Source organism: Antedon mediterranea, chromosome 8 (genome assembly GCF_964355755.1).
Source record: "Antedon mediterranea chromosome 8, ecAntMedi1.1, whole genome shotgun sequence".
Lineage (NCBI taxonomy): Eukaryota > Metazoa > Echinodermata > Crinoidea > Comatulida > Antedonidae > Antedon > Antedon mediterranea.
Window position 1 is genome coordinate 22,629,133 of NC_092677.1, and position 17,056 is coordinate 22,646,188.

General features: G+C 32.8%; 1 protein-coding gene across 4 annotated transcripts; it reads right to left on the reverse strand.

Annotated features, from left to right (window-relative positions):
- Positions 1-117: 117 nt before the first annotated feature.
- LOC140057223 (protein Spindly-A-like) lies at positions 118-16,961 on the reverse strand. 4 transcript variants are annotated; one of them, XM_072102788.1, is made up of 11 exons: positions 16,817-16,961; positions 11,564-11,729; positions 11,049-11,288; positions 9,936-10,058; positions 9,403-9,552; positions 7,728-7,826; positions 7,161-7,271; positions 6,041-6,181; positions 4,352-4,449; positions 3,823-4,007; positions 118-216 (listed from the first exon to the last, which is right to left on the reverse strand). In XM_072102788.1, the coding sequence occupies exons 2-11, from the start codon at positions 11,723-11,725 to the stop codon at positions 170-172; spliced, it is 1,356 nt and encodes a 451-aa protein (XP_071958889.1). In that variant the 5' UTR covers positions 11,726-11,729; positions 16,817-16,961; the 3' UTR covers positions 118-169. The 4 variants fall into 4 exon arrangements, with proteins under 4 accessions (XP_071958889.1, XP_071958888.1, XP_071958885.1 ...); XM_072102787.1 differs by lacking the exon at positions 118-216 and adding an exon at positions 625-2,647 and having other exon boundaries at positions 4,352-4,446; XM_072102784.1 differs by lacking the exon at positions 118-216 and adding an exon at positions 625-2,647.
- Positions 16,962-17,056: the final 95 nt, after the last annotated feature.

A 17,056-nucleotide genomic window follows, 5' to 3' on the forward strand; every position in this document is an offset into this window, starting at 1 on the left:
TATTTAGATGGCAAAAATTACATCTATAAATCTTTACTGTATATGAATAAAGGTGGAAGTAGGCCTACTTGGATTCCAAGGTTCCTGAAAGATTAACATTTGCTTGAACGTGTGCAGCAGCAATCCACTCAATTATCTGATTTGAAAGGCACTGAATATGTTGATATGCTCAAGTTTCTGACTGAAGGGAACGTTGGCAGACATTGTATAAAACAACTGTAATAAACAACATATATTTCATTGAAAACGCTTAAGTGGCTATTTCGGAAATCAACTTTTACAAAAACACAAGGTAATTCTTTAAAATTGTCAAAGCTCACAAGAAGACTGGAAATAAGAATTTTCAAGAGCAGTGGGAGATTGGAACTCACTTCCACAAAATAGTTCTACATTTCAAGGTAAATTAAAGATAAACAAGAAATATTTTTTTACAAAAACGCTGCTCGACATTTTAAAATTAATCATTGTTCTTTCTTCAGATATATTTATGATTAATTATTAAAAAGATGTCCTTTAATCGCAAAAATACAGATAATTCTTTAATTATGATTCACATGCCCATTTAAAAATGGTCAATTTTGAACTTTAATGTGCTGTGTGTGTATGTGATCTCAACCTGTTGGCATGCAAACTGAATACCCTCTAGAGACAAGGTGACTTCACGAAAATTCTTCCCAGTCTGTTGATTCGTGTCAACCAATCAAAGGTCGAGAATCCAAAATCATTCAACCGTGAGCCCTCATAGACTCTCTTTTCCCTGAAGTTTTTTGGGTCCAGCAGCTGGGATCTATAAATTATAGTCGAGTTTAGAAAGCTATATAACTGCTGCTTGCTTTAGCTTATGAATGAGTAGTCTTCATGGGACGTAGCTGGCAAGAGCAGCAGCGTGAAAAAAAACAAGTACTGCACTGTACTTAGATAATTGTGTTATTTCTGGGTTAGCACTTTTTTAAGTGGTTATGGTCGAATTTCTACAGATGTCATTAATAAGTGTTGGTATTTCCTGTTTGGTACATGACACCTCTGCTGCTGCTGCTCAACATACACTGTCCTTGGCCTCCTACCTTTGCTCAAATTGTATCAATTTCTTTTCTGTAGCTTATAAACATTCCTTGTCATTTCAACATTGTTATACAGTACTGGACAATTTGAAGAGAACTCTCCAGCTACATTTATTTTTATTTTTACATAACAAATTTTCCTGTAAAAATGAGATGATGTTATGAAAAAAGGCCATTATAAATGTAAATATTGGTCAAATTTGTATAATAGCTATTCATTTCTATTTTTATTGTATGGTTATTTAATGCAAGTCATGTACAGTTGGTCCACACACAAAATGGCCTATCCTTTACCATTGTATAATTTGATAACACCACTAATGACCATGGTCTAACAGCCTTGTTCTTGCATTGGGCATCACCTCTCATATTACAAGTAAACGATAAAAAATTGTATTCCTGGAGCCCACCTTTAAATTGTCTTATGTTTGATTTCTTAAGTTCTACATTTTATTTTGTTGTTAAATGTAATTATTTTTCTGAGAAATATTTCTTTATTAGTTTTGATGAGTTTCTTTTTCGATTTACCAATCCGCATTAATTACATTGTATAAAAAGTATACAAAAAAATAATTTTATTTTCAAACTAACTAGTATAAGGTTTCAACATTAATGATTGCAAGTGTACATTACTGTATTGGAGATTTAGTGATAATAAATACAAACACTACCAATGAAAAGTATTTGTTGTTTCTCCAATACAGAATCGATTATGAGTTGATAACAGCAATAATATGTATGTGTTGCTCATTGTTGATTGTGGTTATATTCACCATATCTGGTCCAGTACATTATTATTAAATATGAACTACTACATATTTTCTGAAATCAACAGAACTGCCAACAAATTCCCACCTCCAAATTCCTCAAACTCTAATTTTTTGTAGATGTAATCTTGACAGCCAAACTGCTTATTAACCTTTAAAGCATTGCTTTCCTGAGAAATTCATCTCCATGGATAGTATGTGCTACTTGGATTGAATTAACATTTTCACACAGAAAAATTATTACTAGGCCTACATACATACATACATACATACATCAACATTTTCAATTTTCTATAGTACTAGTAATTACATTCAGCATCCCTTCTCATTGCTGTGCACATTCTGGTTCATTTGCCTTATCATTTTTAATATACACTACTTTGTGATATTTTTTACCCTTTGGTTTTTTATCCTCTGTAACTTTCTTCCCAGATGATTTCTGATAATCATCATCATCGTCACCGGATTTCATTTGAACTTCATTTACAATTCCAGTTTCTGTCACTACCTCAACTACTTCTGAAACTGATACAGATTTCTTGAACTTTTTATACTTTGTTGTGTCCACACTGTTTGCATTATTTTCAACAATGGATGGCAATAACTCTGATTCAATTGGATTCTTCTTTCCCCTGACATCAATCCCAGCATTTGATGGCAATAGCTCTGATTCAATTGGATTCTTCTTTCCCCTGACATCAATCCAAGCATTTTGTTCACCTAGCTCAGTTGATTCATTTTCAGTATTATCTTCTTTAGGTTTGATTGGTAGTTTCTCAACCCAAGTTTCACGCTCTTTTTGCATTGGGACATCAGGTTCTGAAAGAAACATGTCAAATGGTGGCGAAATAATCTTGAAAAAACAAAAGATAAACAAATAGACCCATAACTTTTTTTTTTAGACCTAACCTATCCATTTAAAATTTAAAAAAAAAACGATACTATAAACTTTTGTTCATAAAAAAATATCACAAGTATGTGTATTTTCCAATTATTTAGGGTGTTTCCATTAAATTGTATTTTTGTTTACTCAAAAATCAACTTTCTTTACGGTGCTTTTGTAAACAAACCGCTAACTTGAATCATGTTTGGTACCTATCTGTTCGAAAATGTATCAGCTACCAAAAAAACAACCTAAGGAATTTTTTTTTAATCTAGCCAATGAAAATTGGTTTTATTAAGGTGTTAGGTTGCTGAAATTTCTAACAAGAACTTGTGAATACTTGACTGTAATTGGCTATAAAGATAACGCTGACGCTTTTGTTTACGATGAAACAGCATGGCTTCCACCGTAGGTTCTCGAATGAACGTTTAAAGATTTTGTGAATATTTAGGAAGTTAATCGTTATTTTTTTCCATATATTTTTTTAAAATAACAAAAAATATAATATAATGTACCACACAGTGATATATTTTTGACTAGTTTGACAGAGAGTCTTGTCGCAAAAAAGCTAGACCAGGCCAAGCTTATCAGTGTCGCTACTTCATCGTTGATTTTAGGATTTCTGACTGATTTTGTGATGACATGCCTCAATTTAATAGCAAAAGTAACTGGAAATCATTGTACAGTATCTAGAGGAGAGTTTGTACATTTGTTGCATACACACAGGGTGTCAAATGTTTCCTACTGCACGCTTGCATACACACAGGGTGTCAAAATAACTGCAATTGTGCTGGGAATGTTTAAATGAAATTTTAACATTATCCACCATCTGGATGTTTGGTCGTCATACACATTTTTGTTATTGCACACATCAATACATATCCAAATTACCACAACTGTACTGGGAAGGTTTTAAACTGCATTTAAAAAAAATATCATGTTGTGAGTGGGGATAAAGGAGGGAGAGGGGGAAGTTTTTAGAATATCAAAATTACCAGGAAGGTTTTCATGGTTACACATTTGAGAACTGAAACTTAATTGAGTTAATGAGGAATCAAAATGATTGAAATTGTAGTTGATATTACAAAAAAATGTAAAATAAAATGTGTACCTAGACATAATTTCCGTTTAAGTTCATCAATCTTGAGAACAAGTTTAATATTTTTAGCCTTCTCCTGATCTACAAGTATTTGGGAGGCATAGAGTTTACGCTCACATGTCAGCAAACTGTCATTTTTTGCCATGAGTAACATACGCTGGGTTTGTAGCTCATCTTGCACATCATTTAATTTTTCACTACAAAAAGATAAGAGATAACGATTCAATAGTATTTTTAATTGTGATACAGAAACAAAAAATTATTTTATTTTAAATATATTCAAAACAATATAACATTATTTTAAATATAAAAAAACATCTTATACAGTTGAAATTCGAAGGACATTTTCGGGACCCAAAAGTGCCCTGAATAGTGTTACAGGAAAGTGTTCCATAAGAGGAGTTCTACTGTATTCATCAATATAAAAATTAAAAATGGATAAATGTTCAGACTATTTCATAATCGATGTAGTAAAATACTAATAAAAACTCTTTCTGTGATATTGCTACAACACTACAAATTGAAAAATGTTTATAATTACTTGCTAGTAGATATCAACTTCTTCAGATATTCTGTGTATTTTGTTCTTTCTAAACTATCAGCAGATACCAAGGCATCATCACCTCTATCAGACACCTGCTGGGAAAATAATCATAATTATATATTGTATACTGTATGCTAGTTAAAAAATAATGTTTGAAATATTACTGGTACCACGTTGATTGATTGATTGATTGATTGATTTTATTCGATATTCATACACAAAAGTTAAAATATACAATGTACAAAAAGAATACCAGGATAACCCATTAAGTCGACAAATAAAAGTAAACTTATTTCCAATGGGGTCCAATCCGTATTAACTGAAAAAGTGAGTGGTTGGGCCTAGTACAATATATCATTAAGTTGGACGCAGTAAAATTGGAAAAACAAGAAAATACATATATTTAAGACAAGATAACATCAAAAAACAATATTAAAAAATAACTTAATTAAACTGATATTCCAAGCTGTTCATTATTAAAATATTCTTTAAGTTTTATTTTGAAGGTTGCATTATTTTGTATTGATTTGAGTGAATTGGGGAGCCTGTTCCAGTCACGGATACCTAAGAAATAAAAAGTCGAATCATTAACGCCAGTAGCCTTAGGAGTGACAAAATTAAATGTTGTACCCCTGGTGAAATGGTTATGATGATCAGAAATTAACAAAAAGTTATCCTTAAGGAAAGAAGGCGTATTAAAGTTATAGCGAATTTTGTGAACATAATTTAATCTTAAAAACTTATTTCTGAGGCTGACATTAAGAAACCCAAGATCGGAAAGCTCTTTGGCACCTATGTGAGACCTCGGACCAACATTTAAAATGAAACGTGCCATCTTGTTTTAGGCAGTTTGTAATTTATGTTTAAGATTCTTATTGACACCGCCGTACCATGCCGAGGCAGAATAGTCAAATGTACATTGAATTAAAGCAGTGCTTAATAGTTTACGACATTTTTTATTCAAGCACGAACTTTGCCTATGTAAAAACTTCAACCTTGACTTAACTTTACTGATAACACTTAGTTGCAATAATATCACATGATACATATTGGTCTAAATCAATACCCAAATATTTAACTTGCTTAGTACTTTTGATTCTACGGCCCATTAATTCCACAGAAAACTCTTTAACTTTGTTAAGCTTCGCTCTGCTACTAAAGATAATACTTTCGGTTTTGCCAACATGTAAAGATAATTTGTTTTCAGTTAGCCAGTCCTGGCACTTAGCTAGGACATTACTTAATTTATGAGCGATTTTGGTGGCATCGTGATAAGAATACAGAATCGTAGAATCATCAGCATATAGCAATCATTTTATTATGTACTGCGGTCCCGGGCACCGTAAGCAAAATCATGCGCAATTTGTGGGCCGACTTTTGCCGAATCTTATGAACTTCTATGATTGGATCGTTAATGTGTATTTTATTTATCTTTATGTAATGGATGTCTAAGGATGGATAAGCAAGTCTGTGAGCTACAGCGATTTTAATTGTTTTGCTTATCCTTGCCTCCTTAGATTTCCACCTGTCTTGTTTTTGTTACCTATGTTTTAAATGTATTTCGATTTTAAAGGCTAACAAAGAATGAATGAATGAATGAATGAACTTTTTGCACTCATATGTCCCTGTTGCGTTTGCTTGGAAAGTCGAAATCACCCTATTTGATGAATCAAAATCTAGTTTTACCTGATTTTTTTCATACTTGTTTAACCTATCCGTTAAAGTTCTAACTTCGTGTTGACTTTGATTTAACTGTTCTCTTAAGTGTTCCATGTGACTTGAATCTGCTCTTGAAGAACTCATTTGAAACAATGTGGCTATCTGAAACTGTAATCAAGTTGATAAATCATGGCATTACAATTTAAAAATTATATTTTCATATTATAACAGTTAATAAAAATTGATATATATTTATTTAAACGTGTTATTACTTATACTGTAATAAAATATATGAGAAGTAAAAGCATTCCTAAACATGGTAACACTATGAATAGAGAGGAAGGTAACTATTTAAAATTGAACAATTTCATTCATTGTTCCCAACTACAGATAAGGACACTTTTCTACAAGCATACGATTACATTTCTGAGAGAAGTCTGTTTAGGTTTCTATACCATACGCGCACTAGCTGTTGGCTGAGTCTCATTTGGCAAAAACAAATTAGGCATCATTTGCCAAATATGGCAAAAGCAAAATATCTATCTATGAAGGACTATTTCACAGTACACAAAAAAAGTGCTGTAAATCAGTGATAAGTTGTGATGCCTTGTGTTGTGTGTAATTCTATTCCAAATATAGGCCTGGTAAACAGCTACTAAAACCAATCACACAAGGACCTTGTGGTGTGCTGCTGTGATGGAGAGACGTATTTCTCTATGCCATTGCGAGATCACCGCAAACAAACGGGGGTGTTCACTATTACATAACAAACCTATTAAACACATGCCTCGACCACTGTGTAGTCAAAATATTTTCATTTAGTTAAATCACTAAATTAATAATAGTATTCATAATCATGTGCGTGATGATGTAATCATCAGCGATGTACTAAATACACATGATTTAAAGTGTTGGGAAAATGCTTGATTCACGGTGCTATTCGGTATAATTGAAAAACCATTTGTATTTTAAATTAACAAAATTACAATTTTTTATCTTGCTTTAAAAAAAAAATTGATGGCCTTTTTCTTAGCCCGTGCGTGGATACCAAGGCTAAAAAAGTACAGGTTAATGTCTACAGTTAGTAAATAGTCCATACCATATCAAATCAGACTTTTTTTAGAAATAGCAGAAAAAAATAATTTACCTTCATTTTACTTATTTGCTGATTCTTTATCTTTAATTGTGTATTGATTGCCTCATATTTAACTTTCATACTGATGTATTTTCTTTCTATTTCTTTACGTTTATCTTCGACCTTTAAAAAAAATGGTAATGTTTTTCCATACACAAATTATAAAGAAATATTTACATGAAATAATAATTAGTACCTTGTAAAATACTTGTTCTAAAAACATTTTCAGCATCATTCAAACAAATAAAGTAATCCTATAATGGAAAATTTATATTTTATTGTTCTTGCGGTGTGTTATATTTAAAGTATAGTAATTTTATTTTTTTAAATCATATGTATTAGTATTACTTGTGCATGTTATTGATTTGTATACATCATATGTAATATAACGGATTTCTTTGGATCAACCACAGTATTATCCGAATGTGCATAAATACTGTATATCACATTTATGATAAACTGTTGTATGCATTTGCTATCTATATACATATCCTAATTACAATTCTACGTCATGGCACTAATGTTCAGGTAATACAGTATCTGGACAGATCAAGTGTAACCAGATCAACAATAACTCACCTCTCCAAATAATGAATTTCCTTTCTGTTTGGTGTTTAAAGTGTCTAATTGAATGTTATCAAGTTGTAGCTGCAAGTCTACCACATTCTCACGACATTTCTATATAATTATATATCATAGAATAAAATTAACAATGTAAGAATCATTAACTGTAAAGTAGTCCTCTACAAACAATAAAAAAACTAAAAATGAAATAGTGAAAATATATAGAACACTCTATAATCACAGATGTGAACATGTACAGTGTAGAGTACAGTGTAATAATATATCCCCTAGATTTATAAAGCGCTGTTGTAAAACATACTCCTTGCTTAATTTTTGATGTATTGCAGCTTTTTATTATTTATATAGTCAATAGTAGTTTTATGTTCATACTTGTACATTGTTAAATAATATATAGTGTTTTTAAATATTGTAATTAATTATTTTTATATGAAACGTTTTATATATTTTTGTACTATATTGTGAAAAGCACTCAAAATATTTTCCTATGTGGACGAAATAAAGTTATCAATTATCCTACAAATACAATGCATCTAGTAATCAGCGCAAAGTTGTGTCTTGACCTTACCAGGTACCCATTTGTACACCTGGGTGGAGAGAGGCAAACGTAAGTAAAGTGGCCTAAGAATACAAGCGATCTGACAACTGTTGGATTTAAACCAATGATCTTACGATCATTAATTCAACGTCCGACACACTGCGCCAAATTCCAGGTGAAACCAATAAGGAAGCGAAGTTCAAGGTGTGCATGCTGTTTTCAATTATTTTATATTTCTTTCCTTAATTTTGCCAAATTAGTTCCCTAATCGCCATTTTGCAATTGGCTAGAATGGCAAGACTAACACAAAATAATTTTTTTAATGGATTTATACGAGTCACAGATTTGAGTAAAAACCGTGGAAACTCCGTAAGATTCACATTCATGCCTTCATGCCTTATTTTGCCAATTTTGTTTCCTAATCGTCATTTTGCAATTCATGCCTTCATGCCTCAATTCATTATTAATGATACTAATAGCATCAATTCAAATTGATGATTAAAGAATGCCATAGCATAATTTAACTAAAAGATGAAATAATGATTTTAACCATTGCTGACGCAATGTATTTCAATAATACAGTTAATATACTATAGTCTTTATTATATATTATTCACTAGCACCTTTCAATTCACAGCATCTGATTGGTTAATCGCCGGTCTATAGTTATTGCCAGGCCCTCGAACTATAGACCGACCAAACAGTGCTTGTCTGTTTCCTCTATCTTCTTCCAATACAATCTTTGCGTTGCATTACATAGCCTAGTAATTACATCTACAAGCGAAAAATAATCAAGTGCAGGCCTTATGTTGATCTTTGCTTCTTCGCAGCGAAACTGTGCCACAAGCTAGGCATAGGCCTATACTCCAAGTCCATGTTATGCATTTGCTTCGGCCTAGCTTACAGCCGAATTGTGTGGTTCGGGTATGTAAAACTGGGCTTTAATCGGGATGCATTAAAAAATATAGCCCTTGGTGATTTGGAGACATACTATATTTCCCTCGACTTCCATCTTGGGATACAGTAATACTATAGTCTCCAGATCACAGAGAGCTATATATTTTACCATGGCCCTCAGCCCACTAAATATTTGTTTAATAAATTACTATTTACTGTAATCTCAAACTAAGTTACCTCAAGTGCATTAAAATAAGAAATTGATTCTCTTTCTTTTTGCATTAACTCATCATTTAGTTCTGCCACCTGCTGCTCTATGGCTTCTTTACTTGCTATCAATCGCACAGTCTCATCTTTTTTATCTTTCAACTCAATACGTAAGTGTGCCTGTAATGAAGAGTACAAAGTGAACTATCTAGTTTAGGATAAAAATAATTATAAAAGTACAGTTGATTCTCTCACCCCCAATCTCTCTGAAAACCAAAAACTCTTCCAAAACAAAACGTTTGCTTGGGTTTAAAAGATCGCAACTTATATTCCGTATTGTGTTTTTGACGGTAAAATATAATTTCTGGAAAAGCAGACATATTAGGCAGGCTGCTGAAGGGTGTCCAGTATTCGGAGAGTTGACTGTGCTACTCATGGCCCTAAACATGCATGTTCTACTTTTAAACATTACTTGCCTAATATAATGGCTGATAATTGAAGTAATATCTCTTGAGTTAATAAGTTAAGTAGGTATGTTTTGTATTGTGAATTAAACTTTTCACCTTTTCTTGTTCCATGTCTGCAATGATGGCATGGAAGTCAATTGTTTCTTCTGTTGCAGAGGTTGACAATAATTGAGATTGAAACACTCCTTGGGACTCACTTAGTTTCTTCAACTCCTCAATCTGCATGATAACAAATAACAAAAACCATGTAAACATGCACTGGAATAAACCGTGCCACTATAAAATGATGCATTTTCATAATGAACATATTTCATATAGGGATAGTCTCGACATGCATAATATTATTTAAGTTAAAAAGTAGAGTTTCAAATAACTATTAAAGGTGATCCACAGTATTGATACATTGTTATCTATTTCAATTAGCTTAGGGCCTGTTCAGACCTACAGAGTTATGCTTTTGTATTGTACGCGGCGTACAACTCCATAGGTCTGAACCAGGAAAAGATTAGTGGAAGCCACCTCATACGACACCACTCTTTCGTTCATTATGACAACTCAAGGTACAAGATTAGTGAATGCCGCTTACAATAACGAAAGTCATGCATCAATGATTTTGACCTATAACCAATCAAATTTACTGCTGTATACCAGATGTTAGCCCAAAGTGGTGACACTTCAGTTTGAAACAAAAGCAATAGTTAGGCAAATCTGAACACTTTTATGTTACAATGCTAATTATAAAATGGTTGCTTGAGATACGAAAGCATAACTCCATAAATCTGAACATACCCTTCAATTTGCTTATTTTATTTGTACACCATTGGGATCCAGTCACTGATACCACAGGATTATCATTTTTTCAGTAATGTGATTTTAGATTAATACTACATGAAAGCCCCAGTGGTCTAATGGTTAAGACATCTGCATATCAAGCAGAAGGTTACGGGTCCGAATCTCGGTTCTCATTTTCACAGATTTCCTCATCGTTATCGTTTCAAATTCATTAATTTTCAGTATACCAGGTGGTTTTAATAAGTTTATTCTGTGCCTGTTAATTTATATTTATACATACAGCATATAAATTGTCCAAGAAACTTCTGTATTATTCTATTTAATTCTATTAGACCACATAATGCATGATTTTCTGACAATTCTAAACAAATTTTTTATATCTAAATCCAGCTTTTGTTGATTGAGAGTCTATTTTACCTTTTCTTTCAATTGAATTTCAACTACTGAAGTTCTTTCCAGATCCGAAAGAAGCCCTTTATTTTTCTTCTCCATCTTGTTGATGTCTCTCTGAAAATTGCTCTTCAATAAATCTTCTTTTCTCAAATATTCTTTCTCAAGTTGATTTTTCATGGCTTCTATTTCTAGTGTATAGAAACCATCTAACTTCTCTTTGCCATCTAACTTTAGCTGTAAGTTGTATTTTTGTTGTTCTAATTCCTAAATAACAAATAATTATAATATAATAATTAGCATACTGATGAGGCTGAAAGTCAACACCACCTCAAACATAAAATTACATAGTTTGCATTTTAAAGCTTAATCTATTGTAAAACGCATACATTATAAGGTTGGGATATACACTAAGTTCACTAACTTATTAATTGTTGGCTTAGCAATATATTTTGGTTTCCTTATTAAAGGAATTTTAACAAATTCAGTACTACGTAGGCAAGATAAACTGTTCATGATTTCATTGCAAAAAAACAACTTACTTCAATTGCATTACAATGTGTTTCTGATAGCTTTTCTAATTCTTCTTCCAAGTCCTTGTTTTGTTCCAATAACGCATTGCCAATCTCTGCTGCACGCTCTACATCTTTAGACTTTTGCACAAGCTCTTGCTGCAGCCTTATTACTTGTTCTTCCGGATTCATTTTTCTAGACAAAATACAACATTATGGGTCAGTCCGTGCCAAATCAACCAATCCTGGTATGGGTCACATCAGGATTTTTTTTAGGGTACATAAGTTTTAGTAACTCCAAGTTGATTTGAAAATTTTGCATATTTAATTCAGAAATCACATAATTTGAGTAATTGAGAATTTTGCGTTTTGTAGTTAAATTAAGATACAAAGCTGAAAATTGGTATATAGGGTCAATTCCAAAATAAGTGTATCTCATATAATTTACATTTTGTGTCATCATACAGTATGTAGATGTCTCTCTATATCATGTTAAATATGAAGAAAGACTAATCTATTAAAGGCAATATTTTCACTTTTCTTGATTTGACCATGGACCATCGGCCCATTTTAAGACAGTCGGGCCAAAGTGTCAGAGAAAATTTCTTTCTTATTTACATACAATCTGTCCTATTGGTATATAAGTACTTTAGGCGTTGTTTTCTGTTCTTCTTCTGATGAGAATAGTTTCTCGAAACATGTCACATTTTAAGGCAGTTTGCCTATTCATTAAATCGCTATACTCATTTTAACAATGACAAAAGTAGTCTCCTTCGTATTAAGATAAATACGGTTTTTCTTATTGGTCTTACAATTCATTCAAATGTTTGTTTGATTTTCATTCTACTTTGTTATTGTCCATTTATATGTTTTATAGTATATTATATATATTATCTTAATACTAAATAAGTACCGTATACGGTACTGGATTACACTTAACTTCAATGTGAAGTTTCCGAGTTATTTACTTTAAAATCAAAACTATAGTCCGTGAACAAAGGTGAAATAAACTGTTGTCAAGTCACATCTTTGTTTTGTTTCGTTGGATAGAAATTCTGAATCTATTTTATTTTTAGTAGTTTACATTTCTGTTTTTCGTAAAAAGAAAAAAATGCTACGGGTCATGGTATCATTTGCGTAGCGTTCAAAATCATTTGTATTTTTGTCAAAGCGGGTACCACACAATATAAAGCCATCTGTGCACAATCCCTTTGAACCTCAGATGAAGTGCAGAAGCAAATATTTTTCATTTGATATTATTATACAGTGAAAAAATCTTAAGAATTTAAAAAAAAAAAAATTAAGATCAATTAGTTTTCCTCAAATAAAGTTTACACGAAATAAAGAAAAGTCAGTGTCCTACTGCTGCCTTTACTACCTTTACAAACTACCACTCGATATTGTAAAGGAACGAATTCTGTGTTTTTAACGTCTAAAGGTTCCCTTTGATTTTTACATATGGTTTGTGATTATCGCAATATAAATCCTAACTATACATGGTTATTATTAAAAGTCACATAGAATAATTAATGAAACTATACTTGTTTCTGGTAACTTATAACTTTAAGAAACAAAATCCGCTTTCCAGCAATAATATTCAATAGTTTGAGAAAAACGAAATCTTTTAACTACAGACACTTTATAAATATATACCGTATGTAACGATTTCAGTTATTGAATTCCCTTTTATAAATTTGTATTTTAATTTTGTTACTTTTACTGCATTTCTCAGTTATATTTATCAAAAATGCAGTGGATTGCGACCACACACCGGTAGGAGATAGAATCGGCCTTTCAGTCATCGGTGCGTTTTGAATTATTATTATTTTATTGTTCTTGGGCATGATCCTATTGTATCCGTTTGTTGTTAGTATTTGTATTCTTGTGAGTATTAGAATATGCCACCGATTTAATTTATATTCAATAAAATTATGTTATCATCTGAAACAGTGGAAGATTATTCGACTACTTATACACAGTATAGATGAGCGGTTTTCTATCCTGCCTTCATGGTCACACGAATATCCAATATATATAATATAAGAATGTGTACATCAATTAATTTAAATAAGCAACAACTTTTTTATTGATTTACTTTATATATATATAGGCCTAGGCTTACAACATACAACCATGTTATTGGCAGAAAACCATGTTTGAAAAAAACAACATAGACGCCACTGCACTGGATATAGTTATAAATAAAACTACATCAACTAGCAGAATTAAGACAAATCTAAATTACTTTCCAAAGTTACGTTTCTGTTTCTGCTGTAGTAGTTGTATGAACTGGCTCAAATAAAAGGTACTAAAATCAATTACTTTACCTCCAAATCATGTTTGCGTCGCAACTAATTTACCTGCAAAGCAATGGTTGTTTGATCTTGTTTTTTACTTGCAATGCGAAAACCGGGCATATCGAGGATCTTGATAGTAAAACTTATCTTATACTAAAGTAGTTTCACACACTGAAATTGTTATTATAACCAGATAAATGTTACCAACATTTGAATGAATAAAAAAAAAACGTATTTATCTTTAATACAGAGGAGACCTTTTTTATTGTACATTTAAAAATTTATTTACATAATTGGAAAATTATGACAATAAATAAAGGAAAATCGAATAGATATTAGTAAAACTGTATTCAGAATAAAAAAAGCTATCCTACGATACCAAACAGTAAAGTATTTGAGAAAATTAAAATGTTGACCCTTTGACCTTTTTGGTCACATGACTTGTTTTATTGTTAAATAACTATGTAACTATGCATTTTTTGATATGGATGTAATGGGATAAAATGATCAGTATTATATTCCCTTTCCGATGACACCATGGATGACAAAGTTCAGTGTGGAATGTCGGCCATTTTGAAATACAAAATGGCGGCTGAAGGAGTGGTAAAAAAAAATGGCACCTAACTTTTTTGAATTCAGCAACTCAAGAATAACAAAGTTAGCCAATAAAATCTATTTTGTCACTAATATTGAGCTGGAGCTAGTTTTCCTTACATATGTGACTGTACTAAATACAGTATAATGTTTTTATAAATATAAAAAATAGTTTTCAGTGATGGGCGGATAATTCTATTTGATGGTAGGAGATAAGACGAGTAAACCTTCCTGTAAGTATGTGTGCCAATTATTTTCCAGAGCACTCAGCTTATTTTATAAAATGCATATCAAAGCCGATAAATTTAAGTGTGCCAAATCGTCTCAGGGGCCCAATCTTCTCAGGGGCCGAATCGTCCCGCTACCCCTAGAATACTACGTGAGTATGCATTAAATTTATATCACAGTATAGTCACTACTGTTGTACTTTAGTAGAGTAGAGTGCACAATACAGGCATCAGTGAAGCGCCAATGCGCCATACAATTCGGCTCTGGCGGCCGAGATTGTCGGCTCCCAAGATGGATCTAGGCCTAACCTGATCAAGGTATAAAACAACTTTTGAATCTTAATTATATTAGGTAGCAGGACGATTCGGTCACCTTAAATTTATCGGCTTTGATATGCATTTATAAGCATAAAATATAAGCATATTTCATTAAATTAACACTTTAAATTTAATACAGGTCTTGGTAGTCCTTGACGCAATACGGACATTTGTGACACAATGTATGCATCAACTCAGTTCGTTTCGCGAACGCGAAGCTTGTCGATTATTTATTTAACATTTTTGGTGTCTATATCGCGCTAAAATTGAGGTTTTATTGTTGGAAATGTTATTAGAAGTCTATATATCATATTTCGTTAAACTAACACTTGACGTCTTGGTTGGGAGGTCTTGGTATTTAGGAGGACCCGTTCATCACTGTTTTCGCGATATGAAAACTAAGTCCTTCCACGAGGACGTCACACATGTACCACCACCCCACTGGCTGATTATGACGTAGGCCTAATGCAATTTTACCGTACCTTTTTAGCAAACGGAAGTTAGGATATGGTCAGGGAATAATTTCGCCAGTGTAGCATAGCAAAAATAGCGACTAGCAAAACCGCTAGAGGGCAGCAGACATCTTTAGGGAATAGACAAGTGTGACCCTTAACCTGTTAAAAAGGGGTCAACTTGCGCATGAATTTACGAACTCTGATTGGCTATTCAGAAAAAACGAATGACTGTACGATCTTTTCCGGAAAATTCCGATGAAAAATTTGAAATTCCTTTGCCCACATGTCTTCGCGATGACATTTTATTTTGGGCTCGAAATGTTAGTAAAATCAGAAAAAATCGAAAACATGCCTAATATTTTGGGATTTTGCTTATATATTTTAGATATATTTATATTTTAACAGTGTACGCCTTTGGTTTTACATAAATATCACCTATATTGGATCACAAAAGGTTTTTAATCACCTGATGCTAGGTGAGTAAGCAATTCTAGGCCGCGAAGTGCCTGATGACGTCATCACACAGCCTGGCTGAGGTGGGGGTATTCCTCCGGGATATTCGCGCAGTCCGGGGAGAGGGTAAACATAAAATAAGTACTTTCTATCTTATTTTTGTGATTTTGACACAATTTCCAAACAAAATGTGGTACTATGCAAATATATATTTGTCACCATCAACTTTCTAATTAAAAATATGTTCATAAAATGTATTTATATGTGTTTTAGTAGTATTTTCACCCAGTGACTATTTGTGTACAAGGTCACAAACGCGGGGTGGGGATTCCTATGTAAACAAAGGATAGTGATGGTGCCAAATTTTTACACCTTATTTTATTCATAACTTTCGAAATACTCAATCAATTTTGTTGATTTAAAGTTTAAAATGCTTACGATTATATACTCTTTCAAACTGAACACTATTCAAATGCAGAAAGATAAATTGAAAAATACATGCCAGTCCCTAGCAAAAAGCTATACAAAACAACCTTCTTGCTACACATTTCTACAATTGTGTAGCAAAAAATACGATAGAAAACTATGATTCTCGACTAAAAAATCAGTTTGATTCGCAATATTGCTAAACAAAATTTTAAAATGAAATTTTTCCCTGATGGTACCGCTAAAGGTGAGACGTTTCGGCCCACAAGTAGGCCGAGTCGTGTCAGGGCCGAATCGTCCCGGATTCTTATATTTAGGCCTAGCCTAGCTAAGCCTATTTCTATATAGGGCCTCTAGCCTAGGCCGGTAGGCCTAGCCTCCTAGCCGCGGAGGCTAGGCCAGGCCTACTACTAGCTAGTAGCTAGACCTAGGCCTAGTATTAGGCTAGGCCTAGGCCTAGGCCTAGTAGGCTAGGCTCTAGCATAGTAGTAGGCCTAGGCTAGCTAGGCCTACCTTCAATTAACTCCTTTAATTATCGGCTGTTTAGTTTCGACTTTAGACTAGGCTAGGCTAGGCCTAAGTATTTAAAAACTCCGGATCAGGTGCCGTTTTCTACTGGCTACACTACTAGCCTACTGGTGGCCTACGCTTCTTTAATAACGCGGGAGACATCATAGATTGAGATCAGAATAACCCGCCAAACTGCAGTAGTAGGATGTAGGTGGCGTATTGTTTTTATTTTAAAATGGCTGG

Excerpts from the sequence above, each read along its gene's own strand:
- LOC140057223 (XM_072102784.1), bottom strand. The coding sequence starts at position 11,725 with ATGAATCCGGAAGAACAAGTAATAAGGCTGCAGCAAGAGCTTGTGCAA. Across the intron at positions 11,289-11,563 it reads CACATTGTAATGCAATTGAA|GAATTAGAACAACAAAAATA; the intron begins GTAAGTTGTTTT and ends TTTGTTATTTAG. Across the intron at positions 6,182-7,160 it reads AGCAAATAAGTAAAATGAAG|TTTCAGATAGCCACATTGTT; the intron begins GTAAATTATTTT and ends ACTTGATTACAG.